A 16,844-nucleotide genomic window follows, 5' to 3' on the forward strand; every position below is an offset into this window, starting at 1 on the left:
ATAAGACTTGCCATATACGATCGGTAAAACAGCAACGCTTTTGGCCCGCCTATATCAGATACACCGATGTGATTGGTTAATGTTCTGGGTTTGGGCAATCGGGGAGTGAGTATATTGCTCGTTCCCAGAGTGACCCGCTGAGCAAATTCAAATTGTGCTCTTGTGAGAACTCTGGATTTCCAGGGTACTTTTAATGATGAAGCAGGCAAGTTCATCCTCAAGCCACTACATTACCTGTAGCAGTTGAAGGGGATTGGCGTCGCTTCTTTGGCTGTGGCCTTTCACTCATCCTTGAAGACTGACTGTCCAAAGATTCATCTGAAAGACACACATAAACAATGGTATACTTGTAAGTCTGCAGGAACAAGACAGTTTCAATTAGGCCTAGAATTGCAATGTGTGAATTTTCCACAGATAACTTTACCTGTAGATGTTGTAGGAGACTGGTGTCGCTTCCTTGGCTGTGGCGTCTCATTCTCACTCTCATCTTCACTTTCAGACAAGTTACTGCCTAAATCTACCTTCTCTGCAATGTGGAGAAAATGCATGCTTTACTTGTTTTACTTGTAGCTGTACTAAACAGCTGTGAATAGGGTATAATAACAACTGCAATGTCTTGTGTCTTACCATTAGGCTCAAGGTTGATCTCTTCAAGATTTTTACCCTTGAATTCTGCAACTCTTCCCTGTTCAAGGGCTAACAGCACCTTGCTGATTTTGGCTAGCTGCAGTGTCCCTTCAGGCAACCTGTAAAACTTTCTGTGTACTCGGATGTCATGTCCCATAAAATCTGCCAACTGGTCCATCTCAGTGTCCTTTAGATTCAGTACTTTTGAGACGGTAGCCACATGTTTCCTCAGCTTTGTACATGACAGAGCCTTTGGATATTTGGCCCCACACTCCTGGGCAACTTTCCTGATGCAAGATGTGCCATGGTAGTATGAGTTCTCAGTCATGGGCGTTGAAAAAAAAAAAATGTTTTCATCCAGTACACCACATGTTTGACGAGTCTTCACAAGTAGATCCATGGAATCTAGCATGCCTGGAGTCAGGAGTATTGGGACCTTTCGGTCTCTCTTGCCCCTGATCTCAATCCGCTGAAAATGCTGACAGAGCTTTTTCTCAACTTCTGATAAGGCATCAGCAACATCAGAATGCACGACAGACGTGTTTCGAAGAAGATAGGTGTTCAACTTCATTTTTGAAACTTCTCCAGGCCTCCGGCGATTGAACAGAATTAAATCACATAATGTCGCTTGGGCAAGCTTTGACCAGTTCTTTTGAGTTTTTTCAAATTTGATTTTTTCTTGATAGAGTTTAATCTTCTTGTTGAGATGCACATGCATTTTTTTGACATCCTCTGTGAAAGGGAGAAGTTCTGGGCAGTTCCACTTTGCTTCCCTAAGTGTTTTCAGGGCTGATGCTGACACACATTCGTTCCATTTAGTTGTGTACAATTCCCTGAACCGCTTCACATTTTTGATGTTGTCTTCCTCTCCTGCCATCATTGCCTCACATTCAGCAATATCAGCCATTCTCTTGAGGGTGTGGCCCAGTTTCAATGCCAAAGAGGGGACTGTGTAGACCTCTTCATCTTCTTGGAATCCTGCTGTATCTTTAACAGCCTGAACGACACGATTGAAGTTTGAGGGCGTGAAAAAGTCATTGATACTAAGAAGCTTTCCCGTTTTCTTTGCACTTACCAACAGCCTTCCAGCCTCACGCATTTTAGTTCTGATATATTCATGCTTTGTTTTGTCACTGCCCATTTTGTTGCATAAATGTTCTCCAAATTTGATGATACACACATCACTTTTAACTGCCTGTGTTATTTCGTCTTGCTTCATGTCACTAATGAGCTTCCATAACTTCTTACTTACACCTTCAGGGACGGGCTGTGCATATGCGCAGAGTGCTTGAACTCGAGATCTGCCTGGCTTTGTGAGCTGGCACTTCTTGGCCAAATTACACCTTTGCATATGCCTCCAAAGAGACTTTCGTCGGAACAGTCCTTGGCAATGTAAACAATGCATGTAGTCCTTCACGTCCACATGGTTGGCAGCTGTTTGTTGACGTGGCACCAATACACCTTTGCCTGCCTTCAGAACCTGTATGTTGTGCTCACGGTTCCCTTTATTCCTCAAAAGATCTAGAATAACCTTTCTTTCTTTAGACCCCTTTGGAAAAGAAAGTGCTTTTGCTACCTCAACCTCATCCTTATGCATTTGGGCCAAGTGCCTTGCCATTTTGTTGAATGGTTTGTAGCAGGAAAAGCAATAATGCTTTTTGTTATACACCCTTTGGCCATATGCAGTCTTCTTCAATTTCATTACCGAAACATCACTGCTGTCATCTTTTACTTGCTGAGTTGATGTCTCCTTATCTTCAGGAGAGGAAGACTGTTGGGCTGCATTCATGGAAGATGAATTAGCATCGCTGCTGTCTAAGGTCACATTGGGAGATGAGAGACTGGTCCACGACAGATGTCTGCTTTTTCCCTCTTGAGATTCTTCGGAACAGTCTGATTCTTCTGAATTTGGCACAAAATCGTCATCGCTGTTTTCAGTGCTGCTAGCTGAAGCTGAACTGATCTGTAATAATTTTATGGTAAGCTGTAAATAAAAAAATGGCTTCAGTTTAAAAACAATAAAAGTTGATATATGTAGGGTTCAGTTTAAGTTCCTAAACATCCAAACAAGCCTACAGAAAATGTACAATGAAACACATGCAGCATCTGTTAAAAACCTGCTGTTTAAATGCTTATAACCATAGCAAGCTACAAAGAACAATACAGTTAAACAAATCACCTGAGAGAGGGAGAGGGACAGAGAGACAGAGAGAGGGACAGAGGGAGAGCGATGGAGAGAGAGGGAGAGAGAGAGAGAGAGAGAGAGAGAGAGAGAGAGAGAGAGAGAGAGAGAGAGAGAGGGAGTGAGACAGAGGGAGGGAGGGAGAGAGGAGAGAGAGGAATAGAGAGAGAAGGGGAGAGGGAGACTGACACTTACAAATACACTCTCAGTCCTCTCTAGCTCTGGAACGTCTTGGGCTCCCGAGGATAAGAAAGAAACTTGCAATTCCAGAATGTCGGTATCCGCGTCACTGTCTGTGTCCTGGAAAGAGACAACCAATATCAAGTACTTATTTTCTTCCAGCCTGTTCCAATTGTGACTACATACCCTCTTAAAATAAATTAATGTACCATCATCATTCTCAACTTGCAAGGAAATTGAATTTGAAATATTACTACTTGTGTTAAGCTAATTGCTTTAACAAACTGACATCAATTAACATCATTAATAAAGAGTAAAAGTAGTTTGAAAAAGGTAAGAAAATCATTCACAAATAAACATAAGAATTCAGATCTGAACTCACATTAGCAAAGGCGGCTTCATCATTTGGAGGTGGGGCTTCAGCGTCTTGGTCCTGCGGAGGTGTCATGGTGTCAAACCTTGATTGCTCTGGACTTTCCTTTGCCTGAAATAAGTTTGAAACGTAAATGTAGTTATACAAATCCTTTATATTCACTTTACTCTGCATGCTACACAAGTGTTAAGTACATGAAATACATAGTTCTGCTTAAACAAATGTGTAATGCATGAAACATTAGATTTGATATGGATATTTATGTTTAATTTAATCCACCAGATTTTGTAAATGTTTTCTTAACAAGCTACTGAAATGAAAGCGTGACATGGAACTGGCTAAAATGCATCACCTTCAGTCGTGAATGTCTCCTGCTGCATTCATCATGATGTCGCCTGAGTACTTCAATGCGACATATAAACCTTTCTTTGGCTACCTTGCTCAGGCCTCTATTAATCGTGCTTTTATTTGATCTATTGAAGATGTAAAGAAAAAGTAACCATTGTATGTAGGTTACACATAAAGACAACATGACAGACAGTCATCGTGTTTGAACTACAAGGAAGCAATGGGATAAAAGTTTCATTGACAACGAGAAGACGTGCGTAAAGCTTGTGAGTAAAGATAACTTCCCATGTGCTTTCGAGCGACCTTAAGTTAGCATTTTCATTCAAAGCATGTGTGTCGTTGTGTGAATGGTCAATACATTTAAAATAAATCTCTATAGTTAACTATTAGCTATTCATTGAGGAGCTCTTTTCCAAAACGCTATGAATCCATTTGAATAGTTTTAAGGAAAATTCAATTTTTTAACTAGACCCACATATTTTGTTAATATTCAATTGATCCTGTTAAAATGGTTTGTTGGCCCAGTCCGAACAACAATGCTGTAAATCCATTGATGGTTTACATAATGTTTTTGTTTTTTAACAAGAGAACATGCAACATATGATATCAGGGACTGTAGCAACCAATAACTTAATAACGGCCAATAATGTCATAACTGCCAATTATGTAATAATTTAAATGTAATCAAGCCAATACCTTTTTGCCAATAATGTAGTAACTTATTATATTATTGGCCTTGTATTAAAAAAATCCTTTGAACATGTAATTACTGAGACAATAATGTAATAACTGAGGTATCGCTTGCTCATCATGGGCATCAGGGCCATATATGTGGTCATAAAACAACTGGTTAACGGTATGGTTGCCTATACCGACTATGTTTGTTGATCTGCTGCTTTCAAAACATAACCACAACATGACTACACATATGGCCCTGATGCCCATGATCGTCACATTAATTCATCATTACTTATGTCCTGTCGGGCACTTTGTTTGCGGTTTAGTCACTTTATTTACTGTCATTGCTCATTCATTTTGCATTGTGGAATTATTCATCTACTGTATCAACAATCTCCATATGTACAGGACCTTGTATCAAGCCAGGATGTACAAAATAGCTTTAAAAAAAGCGCTTTTTCACGCGCGGCGACGCTAGGGAATAGAACAGTGGCGTGAAGCTTAGCGGGGCGGCGCGTCAAGGCGCAGCGTGTGTGGGCTAGTACGTCGGAAATAATGGGAGCGTTCTTTTTGGCGCTGCGCTGCGCGGGAGGTGTGTGTTGGGCTGAAGGCTCTGTGCGCGGTGCGCCAACTTTTTCACGAGATAGGGAGACCCCCTTAAAGATGAAAACATCATCCGTATCCTGCTTCAAAGTGAACCTTTGGCCTCACACGCGAGGTGGATATATCGCATTTAGGCTAAAAATACGTTCGGCGCTTGTCGCGGATGGACGAAAAAAAACCGCATCTTGCGGTACCTTCTAAACAAGGAAATATAGCGACTTGGCATTTAACATTGATGGAGCAGTGAATAGGTTCAGTACACAGCAAAATGGCATGAAAAACTATTTTTTTTTAATGTGGCGTTTATCGCGTTTTGGAATAAAGCTCCTCATGTGAAAACATCCAAGTCCAATTTAAACGAAATCATGGAATATTGTAGCTAATTCTGACTAATTACACCAGAAATCAAAAGCCTAGCTATTTGGCATTTAGGCCTACATAAAAGTAGCCTTCTTTGTCACCTAAATCTACCTGAAGTAGAAGGAACATGCATAATCTTCATAATTGACATATATCTCAAGACAGTAAAACTAAAATAGCCAGTATTTAAAATATATATCATGACATATACGGGGCATGATGCCATTCTTACCTTATTTTTTCCATGATGCTCCATCATCTGATTTCAACGGCACATGTGTCCTGGCTCAATCGCAATGTCTGTATGTCCGTTCTGCTCTCCAATTAACCCTGTCCCGTCCAATCCATTGGTCCAATCCAAAGTTTTTTATAAACTAAAATGGCGGCCCCACTGTGTGACTGTGTTAATCTCACATTTCTATGTGCCAAAATATCTGCACTGTGATGATTTCACCAATATTATATATTCAATAATAATAATAATAATAATAATAATAATAATTTCAGTGAGAAACATGGTGTATAGTGTTATTACAATTTGTGTGCGGTGGGGACCTGGTATGTCAGGTACACACACAGTTCTTAAAACTTCCAGTAAGTTTGTCAGGTCTTCTATGAGCTCTTGGAGGTGGGGGAGGGGTTGGTGCGGTGGGGACCTGGTATGTCAGGTACACACACAGTTCTTAAAACTTCCAGTAAGTTCTTCAGGTCTTCTATGATCTCTTGGAGGTGGGGGAGGGGTTGGTGCGGTGGGGACCTGGAATGTCAGGTGCACACACAGTTCTTAAAACTTCCAGTAAGTTCTTCAGGTCTTCTATGATATCTTGGAGGTGGGGGAGGGGTTGGTGCGGTGGGGACCTGGAATGTCAGGTGCACACACAGTTCTTAAAACTTCCAGTAAGTTCTTCAGGTCTTCTATGATATCTTGGAGGTGGGGGAGGGGTTGGTGCGGTGGGGACCTGGTATGTCAGGTACACACACAGTTCTTAAAACTTCCAGTAAGTTCTTCAGGTCTTCTATGATCTCTTGGAGGTGGGGGAGGGGTTGGTGCGGTGGGGACCTGGAATGTCAGGTGCACACACAGTTCTTAAAACTTCCAGTAAGTTCTTCAGGTCTTCTATGATCTCTTGGAGGTGGGGGAGGGGTTGGTGCGGTGGGGACCTGGAATGTCAGGTACACACACAGTTCTTAAAACTTCCAGTAAGTTCTTCAGGTCTTCTATGATCTCTTGGAGGTGGGGGAGGGGTTGGTGCGGTGGGGACCTGGAATGTCAGGTACACACACAGTTCTTAAAACTTCCAGTAAGTTCTTCAGGTCTTCTATGATCTCTTGGAGGTGGGGGAGGGGTTGGTGCGGTGGGGACCTGGTATGTCAGGTGCACACACAGTTCTTAAAACTTCCAGTAAGTTCTTCAGGTCTTCTATGATATCTTGGAGGTGGGGGAGGGGTTGGTGCGGTGGGGACCTGGAATGTCAGGTGCACACACAGTTCTTAAAACTTCCAGTAAGTTCTTCAGGTCTTCTATGATCTCTTGGAGGTGGGGGAGGGGTTGGTGCGGTGGGGACCTGGAATGTCAGGTACACACACAGTTCTTAAAACTTCCAGTAAGTTCTTCAGGTCTTCTATGATCTCTTGGAGGTGGGGGAGGGGTTGGTGCGGTGGGGACCTGGAATGTCAGGTACACACACAGTTCTTAAAACTTCCAGTAAGTTCTTCAGGTCTTCTATGATCTCTGGGAGGCGGCTTAGGTGTGGGCGTGGGTGGGGGCGTGGTGGGTATGGTGGGGACCTGATATGTCAGGTGCACGCACAGTTCACACACAGTTTTTCTAGCAATGACCACTAGGGGTGCAATCCGCACACACAGAGATACACACACACACTTTAAATCTGGTGAAACTGACCCAACAGGGACCTATAGTGATTTTTAGGGAAACATTGCCAAGCATGTTAAAATGGTGTTTTCTATCATTGGCAATGGTTGTGCCTCTGGGGACCTGGACTCAGGTCCTCACCGCACATGAGGTCCCCACGGGTTTGGTGTGCAATCAGGTTCAAGTCCCCACCAAGTAGCAAAAACAAGTACACACACACACACACACACACACACACACACACACACACACACACACACACACACACACAGGGATTATGAAATGCTGTAAATATGTACACTCCATGCGGTGCAGCTCACTCAAGCTAATCAAACAAAACGTCTAACTTGGAGACAAATTTGTTATTGACCAGTGGATGGAGTTGTAATGCCTCTCTCGGGTATTGTTTATGTGTGGGGTTGTGTGTGTCTGTGTGTGTGCGTTTGTTTTACAATACTTGTGTGGACCAGTCTCCGAATTTACTATTTCTTTGGTTTAGAGGTGCAACAGGAACATGGCTCCTCACTTAGCAGGTGTATTTACTCTGTCCTAACTTTGTTGATACCAGTACAAGAACGTGTGTGTGTGTGTGTGTGTGTGTGTGTGTATTTGCCTGCATGCTCATATCTCACCCTGCGTGAGCGGTGTGGGCACAGTGACCTGCACTCCATCCAGACTGCAGAGGTGACCACAGGGGTCCAGAGTCACCACCCCTCCTGCGGTTACCGTGCACAGAAATTAAAATTAAAATGATGTAAAAAATAATGTAATGTTATATTTGTCACATAAGTACATTTTGCGGTTTCATATTTTACAGTTTGTACAGTGGTAGAGTCCAAACATTGATGGATGGATGGATAAATGGATGGAGACCAACCTTCGTTAAAGATGAGACAGTGTTCCGCTTCGATGCCGGGCCCCTGGACAGTGATGTCCTGAGGGACTGGGGCGTCTTCCCGACCGATGCGGGTCACGCCTGAAATCACAATGGAAAAACAATGGATGTCATCAAGGTTGAAGTTCCAGAAACCACATTAACACACTCATAAAAACACAAGCCATTTGGTGATACATAGATAGATAGATCGACAAACAGATGGACAGACAGACAGATACATAAATAGATAGATACATAGACAGACAGACAGACAGATAGATAGATAGATAGATAGACAGACAGACCGACAGACAGACAGACAGACAGACAGACAGACAGACAGACAGACAGACAGACAGAAAGCAATACTAAATAAGAAAAAGAAAAAGATAAATGTCAATATACAGTACAATAAACCTGTTTATGAACAATAAATATAAACCTTAAAGTCACAAAAACAGCAAAAATTGACAAAATTGAAACAAAGAATTGAATTGGCAATGTACCTAAATCTACCAGTAAACCTTTTATTATTATTGTGTTGACATTAAACAGCATGTAAAACCCTATATTTCAGAATTGTGAAACCTTTATTTTACCGTGAAAACAGAGAAGAGGTGGGTTTAACAGTTTTTTCTACACATAGGCCATTTAAGACCAGGTCTAGATAAAAAAAACAAACTACTGTACTCATAGCAGTAGTCAAACCTGGACTAGGTTATAATAAAAAGCCGAAACAGCATTTCAAACCCTATTTCAGATTTGTGAAAGAAAAGGAAAAGGTGGATTTCTCCCACACAGACCAGTCACGGAACCTACAGAACTAAACAAACGGAAATAAATCAAAATCTAAAATAAAAACACCGTAAGCATCATAACTGAGTATATAAATAGCTTGATAAGGCAACATAAATATGTTATCATAGGGCAGGCTTAAAATGCCACACAAAATGTTATAACATTTTGAAGGGGGTCCCTTGGGGGTCCTCTGTTCCTCTAGATGTCTGTGACGTGCCGAGAGAGCCTCGTCCCCCGCCGGTCTGTTTGCGTTCGTGCTCAATGTTTAATCAATCGATGGGAGCTGTGTGATCAGCTGCGTGATCAAAGTGCCTCTGTGTGCATATCCCCCCTCTTCCCTCGTCTGTCTTCATGTCAACTCAACCCGGCTGACTGGAATAGTAATGACGCCACGGCACCTGTGGCCTGCAGATCAATGTGTGTGTGTGTGTGTGAGAGAGAGAGAGAGAGAGAGAGAGAGAGAGAGAGAGCACCTGTGGACTGTTGATGATATGGACGACTCCACATGTCCATAACTAAGCCTCAATCATGCCATCATGGGGAAAATACCCCTACTGCATGTGTGTGTGTGTGTGTTCATGTGAGTTTGGGTGGAAGAATTATACTAGAAATACTAATTTAAAGGCCATACACTAGTTTATTATCAGCGTCTCTGCCTTCCTTTCAAAGAAAATCCACTTTTGCAGAATTAAAATGACTTGCACACTTACTTTTGACCTAATTGAACACATTGACATTGAAGGGATCTGCAACTCAGGGAAATCATTTTGCCATCGATTGCCACAGAACGTCGCCAAACTGCAGAAAATCGATGCAAATTCAGTCGATACCCTAAAGGTATCACGACGTATCGGCATCTTAACTCCAAGATGATACGCTGGCATTTACAGTATATCTTCCAGTGCCAAGTGCATGTGTCTCGGTTTGTGTGTCTTGTATATTCCCAGCCTTGCATAAACAGCCCCAGAAGGAGGAAACGTCCTCGGCCCACTGTCCTGCCTCTATTGTGACTCCACATCCTCCTGGAGTGTCGCATTCCTTAACCCCTGACTTCTCACCTCGCCGGCAGCCAGTATGTCAACCGTACGGTCCACCGCACAGGGGATGGGGGGAGATTTGGGGATGGGAAGAAGAGGGTGGGGGTAGTGGGGCGGTGGGGTTGGCTTCTTACGCCATAAGAAAATAAAATAGGCAATTCTGTGCTTCTAGGCTGCATTCATGACATTTGTTTGAACCCCAGAGGCAGGCCAAGTTTACATAGCTCTCAGCCAGGAAATGGGGCGGTGGGGTATTTGGGTGTGGAAAGACTGGAGATGAGAGAAGATGAGGAGAAAGTGGCTCATATATAGACAATGTGGGCAAGGTACCGGAGTAACTTGTAGTGGCAATATTGTGGTAATATTCCACTCCATTGTGCGTGCGTACGTGCGTGCGTGGGTGTGCGTGTGTGTGTGTGTGTGTGTGTGTGTGTTAGTGTGTGTTACCTTCATTAAGCGGCAGCAGGGTGATGGCCACGCTCAGCCTTCCGCTGCCGAGACTGACGAGGTGCGGAGTGGCCGTCTGGACCTTCAGTCCCTTTCCCGTGTCAATCAGGTCCAGGGAAGGAGGCTGGAGGACAGAGACGGCGAGCAGAGGTCAACGACGACATCATTACTCGGTCCACTCTCAGCGGTTCACTTAAATCACAATAAGCACTGCGGGTGCAATAAAGGAGCATGTTTGCAGTGGGTCTCGGCTATAAAAGAGGGTCAGACAGTCGGAACTGGCAGAGTTCCAACGAGGCCAAATAGTCGGCGGACAAAGTTGCAGGTGCATTGGTCATAAACACTGCGGAATAACTGAACGTGTAAACCATGACAGCTGACGCCAAACGGGGACAAACTGCATCAGCAAAGAGCTGTAAGCCGAAGCTCACGTACAATAACAGAGGGATACTTAACAGGACAGTGGGTAAACACCACAAACGTTCAGCCTGTGCGCGTGTGTGCGTGTGCGGGTGTGGGTGTGTGTGTGCGTGTGTGGGTGTGCGTGTGCGGGTGTGTGTGTGTGCGTGTGCGGGTGTGTGTGTGTGTGTGCGTGTATGTGTGTGTGCGTGTTTGTGCTTTCATTAACCTTATGTTCAAGTGGACTCATCTGATCCGACTCTGGCTGGAACATCCTCTCTGAGTCCTGCAGGAGAGAGTGGGCAAATCGGATGCATTCGTTAAAAAAAAATCATATACACATGTACATATATACTGTGGGGTTTCTGGACATGAGGTATCACATAGCTACACATGGACACGCAGGCACACACACACACACACACAGTCATATTCTATGTTAATAGCAAAAAGCAAACGTAGCATACTATGGGATTAAAACAGTCTCAGCATTCACAAACAAATTTCAAGTTAAAAACACAACGCACAAATAAATGCCGAGTGATTTGTTTCTGTAAATCTGTATCTGTACCTGTGCCTCTAATTTACAACTCATATATCATCATTTGTAGGTCAATTTAGCATTTTTAAGCGGAAATGTATTTATGACTCTCCAGCTATGGATCCTTTTTAGACTGTCCGCGTGTCACAAAAAACCCCACAAGTGCAGTACCATGTAACTTATTTTACCTTAAAATAACAGCTTCAAAATCATTTTGATGGCACACCGACTTGTAATATGGAGAAAGACAGCTCTTTGATTCCCACACACCCACCAGCCTGTTCTTGCACTATGTGACTTCTGTGTTCGGGTTCGAAACCGCGGGTATAAGAACGTTACGCTTTACGGTACTACGTCACAACGCTCCTACAAAACGTAGCTGCTCCACCTCCCCGGCGGCGCGGATGAGACGGCGCGCGGCGGCCCTCACTTTCATTGCGCCACGGGGTTTGTTTCACTTTCTGACTCGTGCGCGCGAGCCGATCTGCCAGGCCGAGCACATCTGGTACCTACACCGGTAGCAGGGGGCCCCGTCCCACCCCTAGCCCTCCCTCTCTGGACTGGGTGCTCGCTGCAGCAGCGCGGTCCCTGCAAGGGGGCGCTGTAACCTAGGTGTACATTACAGTCGTGTTTCTAACATGGACTGTTATTGAAACGTGACCGATACAGTTCAAATTTGTCCTGTAAAATAAATTATTTTCTGACACTGGACCAAGTTTTATGACAGTGGTGTAAAACTGCAATTGAACTCACAAACTGTAGGGGCGCTAAGTCCCAAATACCAAAAGTTACATAGTGTTGCTCTGAACTAAACAGCAGCAGAAGAGAAAGAAGAAGAAGAAGAAGAAGAAGAAGAAGAAGAACAACAACAACAACAACAACAAGACGCTCCATCACCATCACCACTCCTCTCGAGGCGGTGGAGAGGAGTGGACACTGGCCGTCAGGGTGGGGTTGCCGTAAGCGTCACACCCAAGGTAGGAAGCAAAAAAATGGTTCTTGGAGAGACTCTTAAGAGACAGTTGGTTTTTGAGATTTGAACGCTGGGGTCACAACTGAGCGTTCCTCTGTCAAGACAGGGCAAGCTACAGATTTGCCACAGTTTTTGCAGCATTTTTGCCTCGCAAAAATTGCATTTGTAGGTTGTACAGGGAATTTGTTGTTGTACTTTTTCCTCATAAATAATGGAGCAGCCCATGACCGTATAATAGAATAGAATAAATATTAGTCCCAGACTGCAGCAAGACATTTATGCATAATGCAGAATTTAAAACATAAAAGTTCTATGCTTTGAGTGACTTTTCCTAATAATGTGCGAATACAAAAAACACCTCCATGATAAAAAGTACATTATCAAAAGAAAAAATAATGAGATGGCGTGGCATGTTGCCAGTTTGTTACCTGGCATCTACTGGATAGTGCTTGGTCTCCCCGGCAATTTTTTGTGACTCACACAGCACAGATACAGGTACAGATTGACAGACACGAATGATTCTGCATTTATTCGTGCATTATGTTTTTTAATTTGACACTTGTTTGTGAATGCTTATGAGACACACCTCACCCGTGTGTGTGTGTGTGTGTGTGTGTGTGTGTGTGTGTGTGTGTGCACACATGTGTGTTGGAATACTCAGATCCATTGCCAAGGATAAGCAACTCAAAACTCAACTATGTATGAACTGTAATTAACTGTGACACAAACAAACTTGTGAGCGCCGCGCAGGCGCGCGCACACACACACACACACACACACACACACACACACACACACACACACAAACACACACACATACACAAATGGGTGAAGCCGGCTTCTCACCAAAGCAGAGATGATTAGAGTTTTAGGGAACCCACACCAACCACATCGCCTTTTTACCTCCTGTCATCTCTCTCTCTCTCGCTCTCTCTATCGCTCTCTCTCATTCTACACAGTGTTGTTTTTCAACGCGACCGCTTTTTCACCTCCTCTCCTGAAATCTCTTTTCTTCTCCTCTCACGTCTGACTCTCCTCTACCGTTTGACCCTCTCCTTTCCTTCCCTTTCTTTTCCCCTCCTTTCCTCTCTTCTCCCCTCCTCACCTCTTCTGTACTTTCCCCTCTTCTCCCACCTTCCTCTCTGTCCATCTCCTCACCTCACCCCCTTCTCCTTTACTCTCCTCTCTCCTCCTCTTGTTTTCTCTCCTCTCCTTTTCTTTCCTTTTCTTATCTTCTGCTCTGTTTTCTTCGCGCTGGCAGAGGAAATTCAAAACACAGTTGGCCCATGCTCGGCTTCCTCTAATTCAGCGCTCACTTCCTCTCTGAGGTCACTTCCTGCGCTGCTTCGACACCCTCATTGCCTAGAAACACACACAGACACACACACACACACACACACACACACACACACACACACACACACACACACACACACACACACACACACACACACACCATTATCGGCGGTCACTCGGGGTCGAGTATGACTGTTCTCCTTCTTGGTCCTCGTGGGTCTTCAGGTGGGCGAGGAGGCCAATCCTGGAGCTGGGTATTTTGGTGCAGTGTGAGCAGGGGTGAGCAGTGGTGGCTGTGGGTTTAGTTTGGGAAGCTCTCTCCTTTCTAAATCGGCGCTTGTCTTCTGAAGCATAACAACACCTTCCCGGACAAGTTTTCTCCAATTCGCCCTATTGGTTGTTGTGTACTCTGAGGTGTTAAGGTCTATGTGGCATTTTTTGATGTTCAGTTTAATATTGTCTTATACCTTTTCTTTTGACCGCCTGGGGCACGTTGTCCTGCGAGAAGCCCGGAGTATACACTAGGACTTGTTTTGGAAGGCGAAAGTCAGGCATACGGATGACATGACCCGTCCATCTGAGCTGGTGTTGGGTGATAGTGGCAGTGATGGTGGGAATTTTGGTGCTGGTGCGTGCATCTTCCCAGCTGATCTTCAGGATTTTTCAGAGGCACCTCTGATGATGTGCCTCTAGCGCCTTCAGGTGCCTGCTGTACAGGGTCCAGGTTTCCCCGTCACATCACTTTGTAAAGCAGAATTTGAGTTCTGGCCTGGAGGTGGCGGTTTTCAAAGACCCTTTTTCTCAGGCACAACTGAGGCGGTGGGGAATTTCATCATCAGTGTCAGCTTTGGAGGATAGGAGGCTGCCGAGATATGTGAAGTGGTCCACATTTTCAAGCCTCGTATTGTCAACAGACATAGTTGGTGGGAGGGCAGTAGTATTTCCGTTGGGTGATGGCTGATAGAGGATCTGAGTCTTTTATATGTTAAGGGCAAGGCATCCAGAATGCACTGTAGGTCCTCTTCTAAAAGCGCCATGAGGGCACTGTCTTCGGCATACTGCAGCTACATGATTGATATGGTGGTGGTTCTGCTTTTAGCCCTGAATCTATTGATGTTAAGAAGTTGTCTGTTGCTTCTGTACATGATTCTGACTCCTTGAGTCAGATATTTAGCCGTGAGATAGAGGATAGCAGCAATGAAAATGGAGAACAGGTGAGGAGTAATGACACAGCTCTGCTTGACTCCAGTGTCAACCCTGAAGGGTTCGGTTTCATTTCCACTGCCACTGAGTACTGTGGCTGACAGAGTCATGCAGCAATCTGGGCAGGACAGAAATGGCACTTAATTTCCGCAGTCTGCCTTGTCTCCCCTTAAAGATGAAGACAATTACTGTAGGGCATCCGTTAGTTGTACATGGATTTCCTCCTTTTCCCATATTTTGAGGACCAGGGCATGGATCTGGCTAAGGAGATCTGGCCCACCTTCCTTCAGGACTTCTGCTGGGAAGCCATCAGGTCCAGCAGCCTTGTTGTCCTTCATCTTTCTTATGGCATCTGGTGCCTTTCTCAAGCTGCCATTGTTCATGGATTGTTTAGGGAGTTGGTCAAGGGCCTCCATTTTGGGGGTGGTGACCCTGTTCAGTAGCTCCTCATAGTGCTCTTTCCATCTGTTGGCCTTTTAAAGTCATTATCTTTCAGACGTGTTAGCCCATCTTTGGAGTGAAGGGGGGTTAGGCAATGGTAGCTGGGGCAATATACTGCTCTTATGGCATTGAAGAATCCTCTGGTATCCCCAGAGTCTGTAAGCTGCTGGATCTCCAGATCCTTCTTTCTCTACCACTGGTTCTTCAGTTTCCTAACCCCAGATTGGATCGCTGCCTTTGCTTTGGCATGGGCTGCTCCTTTAGCCTTGCAGTTGATGTAATTTTGCCAGGTGATAAAGGTTTGGCATTTGAGGGATGAGAGCTGTTGGATTTCAGTGTTATTCAAATCGTGCCAGTCTTGATGATTACGGGTTTTATAGCCAATGGATGCCAATGGATGCATCCAGGATGTTTAGATTTTTTTCTTTTGGCATAAAAGTGTGTTGATGATGGCCAGGCTGTGTTCTGAGCACTAAGCAGTAGTATGCCATTGGAGTTTGTGTTGCCAACTACTTCTTTCCCTCTAGTGCCTCTCCATGGATTGTGGTTTCGTCCTGCTCCGGCATTGAAAGCTCCAGGCAAGATTAGCTTTTCCTCCTTCGGGATTTTGGTTAGGATGTTGTCCAGGTCAGCATAGAAGACTCCTTAACTGTGCATCAAATGTTGGAGCGTAAGGACTAACCACGGTGGTCTTTTGGCTGCCTGCAAGTATCATGCATATGGTTATTAGGCATTCATTGATGCCCACAGGGAGTTGACTGATGAGGTTGTTCTTAATGGCAAAACACACACCGTGGATCCTTGGCTCATCAGCAGGTTTTCCTTTCCAGAACAAAGTATATCCGCCTTTCTCCTCCATCAGCTGCCCTTAATCAGCCAGTCGGGTTTCAGAGAGCACTGTAATATCGACCCGGAATCTCCTTGGCTCTTTGGAAATTATGGCAGTTCGCCTTTCGGGTTGATCACTGGATGGGTTGTCCATGAGGGTCCACACATTCCAGACTCCAATATATATCTGTTTCTGTTTATACTTCTGTTGCAGTTTCTCACCGCGTGGTGGTGATCCATCTGGATGCGGTATTCCAGAAGGAATTTTCGAGGCAGGCTTTGTGTGGTGTGGTGATGGTGTGATTTGAATAGCCACACCTGTCTATGTGTCAAGGTGATTGGGGTCCAGGATTAGTGTGGCTGTATACCTGTTGCTCGTTGATTAGTCTAAAGTGCAACAGGTAAAATGCCCATCCCCCCCCCCACACACACACACACACACAGGAAAAGAGCCCTTGTCATGACATGCTGTCCATCTGCTCCGGGGCTTGTACCAATTAGCTCCATCTCTACAATAAACTTGTATGTTCTCAACCCCATCGTCTGTGTCTCTGTGCTGGAGGGCCCTGAAAACGCCCCTCGGGTGACATGTGCCAGGCGGACCTGCCACACTACGTTTATGAGAAATTTCTAGCACAGGTTCCAACTGCCTCCGCCTTCAGTGCTGTTGTGACTTGCCGTTATTCTCAGCCGGTTCGCCCGTTGAGATCTTGGTTGGATCGAACTTCGTCTGGAACCTCCCCCTCAACCTTACCACCATGGGTGACCCTACCAGACTCC

At 44.7% G+C, this 16,844-nt stretch overlaps 1 protein-coding gene across 1 annotated transcript in view; it reads right to left on the minus strand.

The window, feature by feature from the left end:
- Positions 1 to 16,844, minus strand: part of phldb2b (pleckstrin homology-like domain, family B, member 2b) — a 69,029-nt gene that overhangs the window by 44,530 nt on the left and 7,655 nt on the right. Inside the window, exons 2-5 of the mRNA XM_080020204.1 lie at positions 11,012 to 11,068; positions 10,384 to 10,507; positions 8,102 to 8,200; positions 7,857 to 7,940 (exon numbers count right to left, since the gene is read on the minus strand). Of these exons, the coding sequence (XP_079876330.1) occupies positions 7,857 to 7,940; positions 8,102 to 8,200; positions 10,384 to 10,507; positions 11,012 to 11,068 (364 nt within the window). The remainder of the gene's footprint in view (positions 1 to 7,856; positions 7,941 to 8,101; positions 8,201 to 10,383; positions 10,508 to 11,011; positions 11,069 to 16,844) is intronic.

The sequence above is a fragment of the Zeus faber genome (genome assembly GCF_960531495.2).
Source record: "Zeus faber genome assembly, chromosome: 19".
Taxonomy (NCBI): Eukaryota; Metazoa; Chordata; class Actinopteri; order Zeiformes; family Zeidae; genus Zeus; species Zeus faber.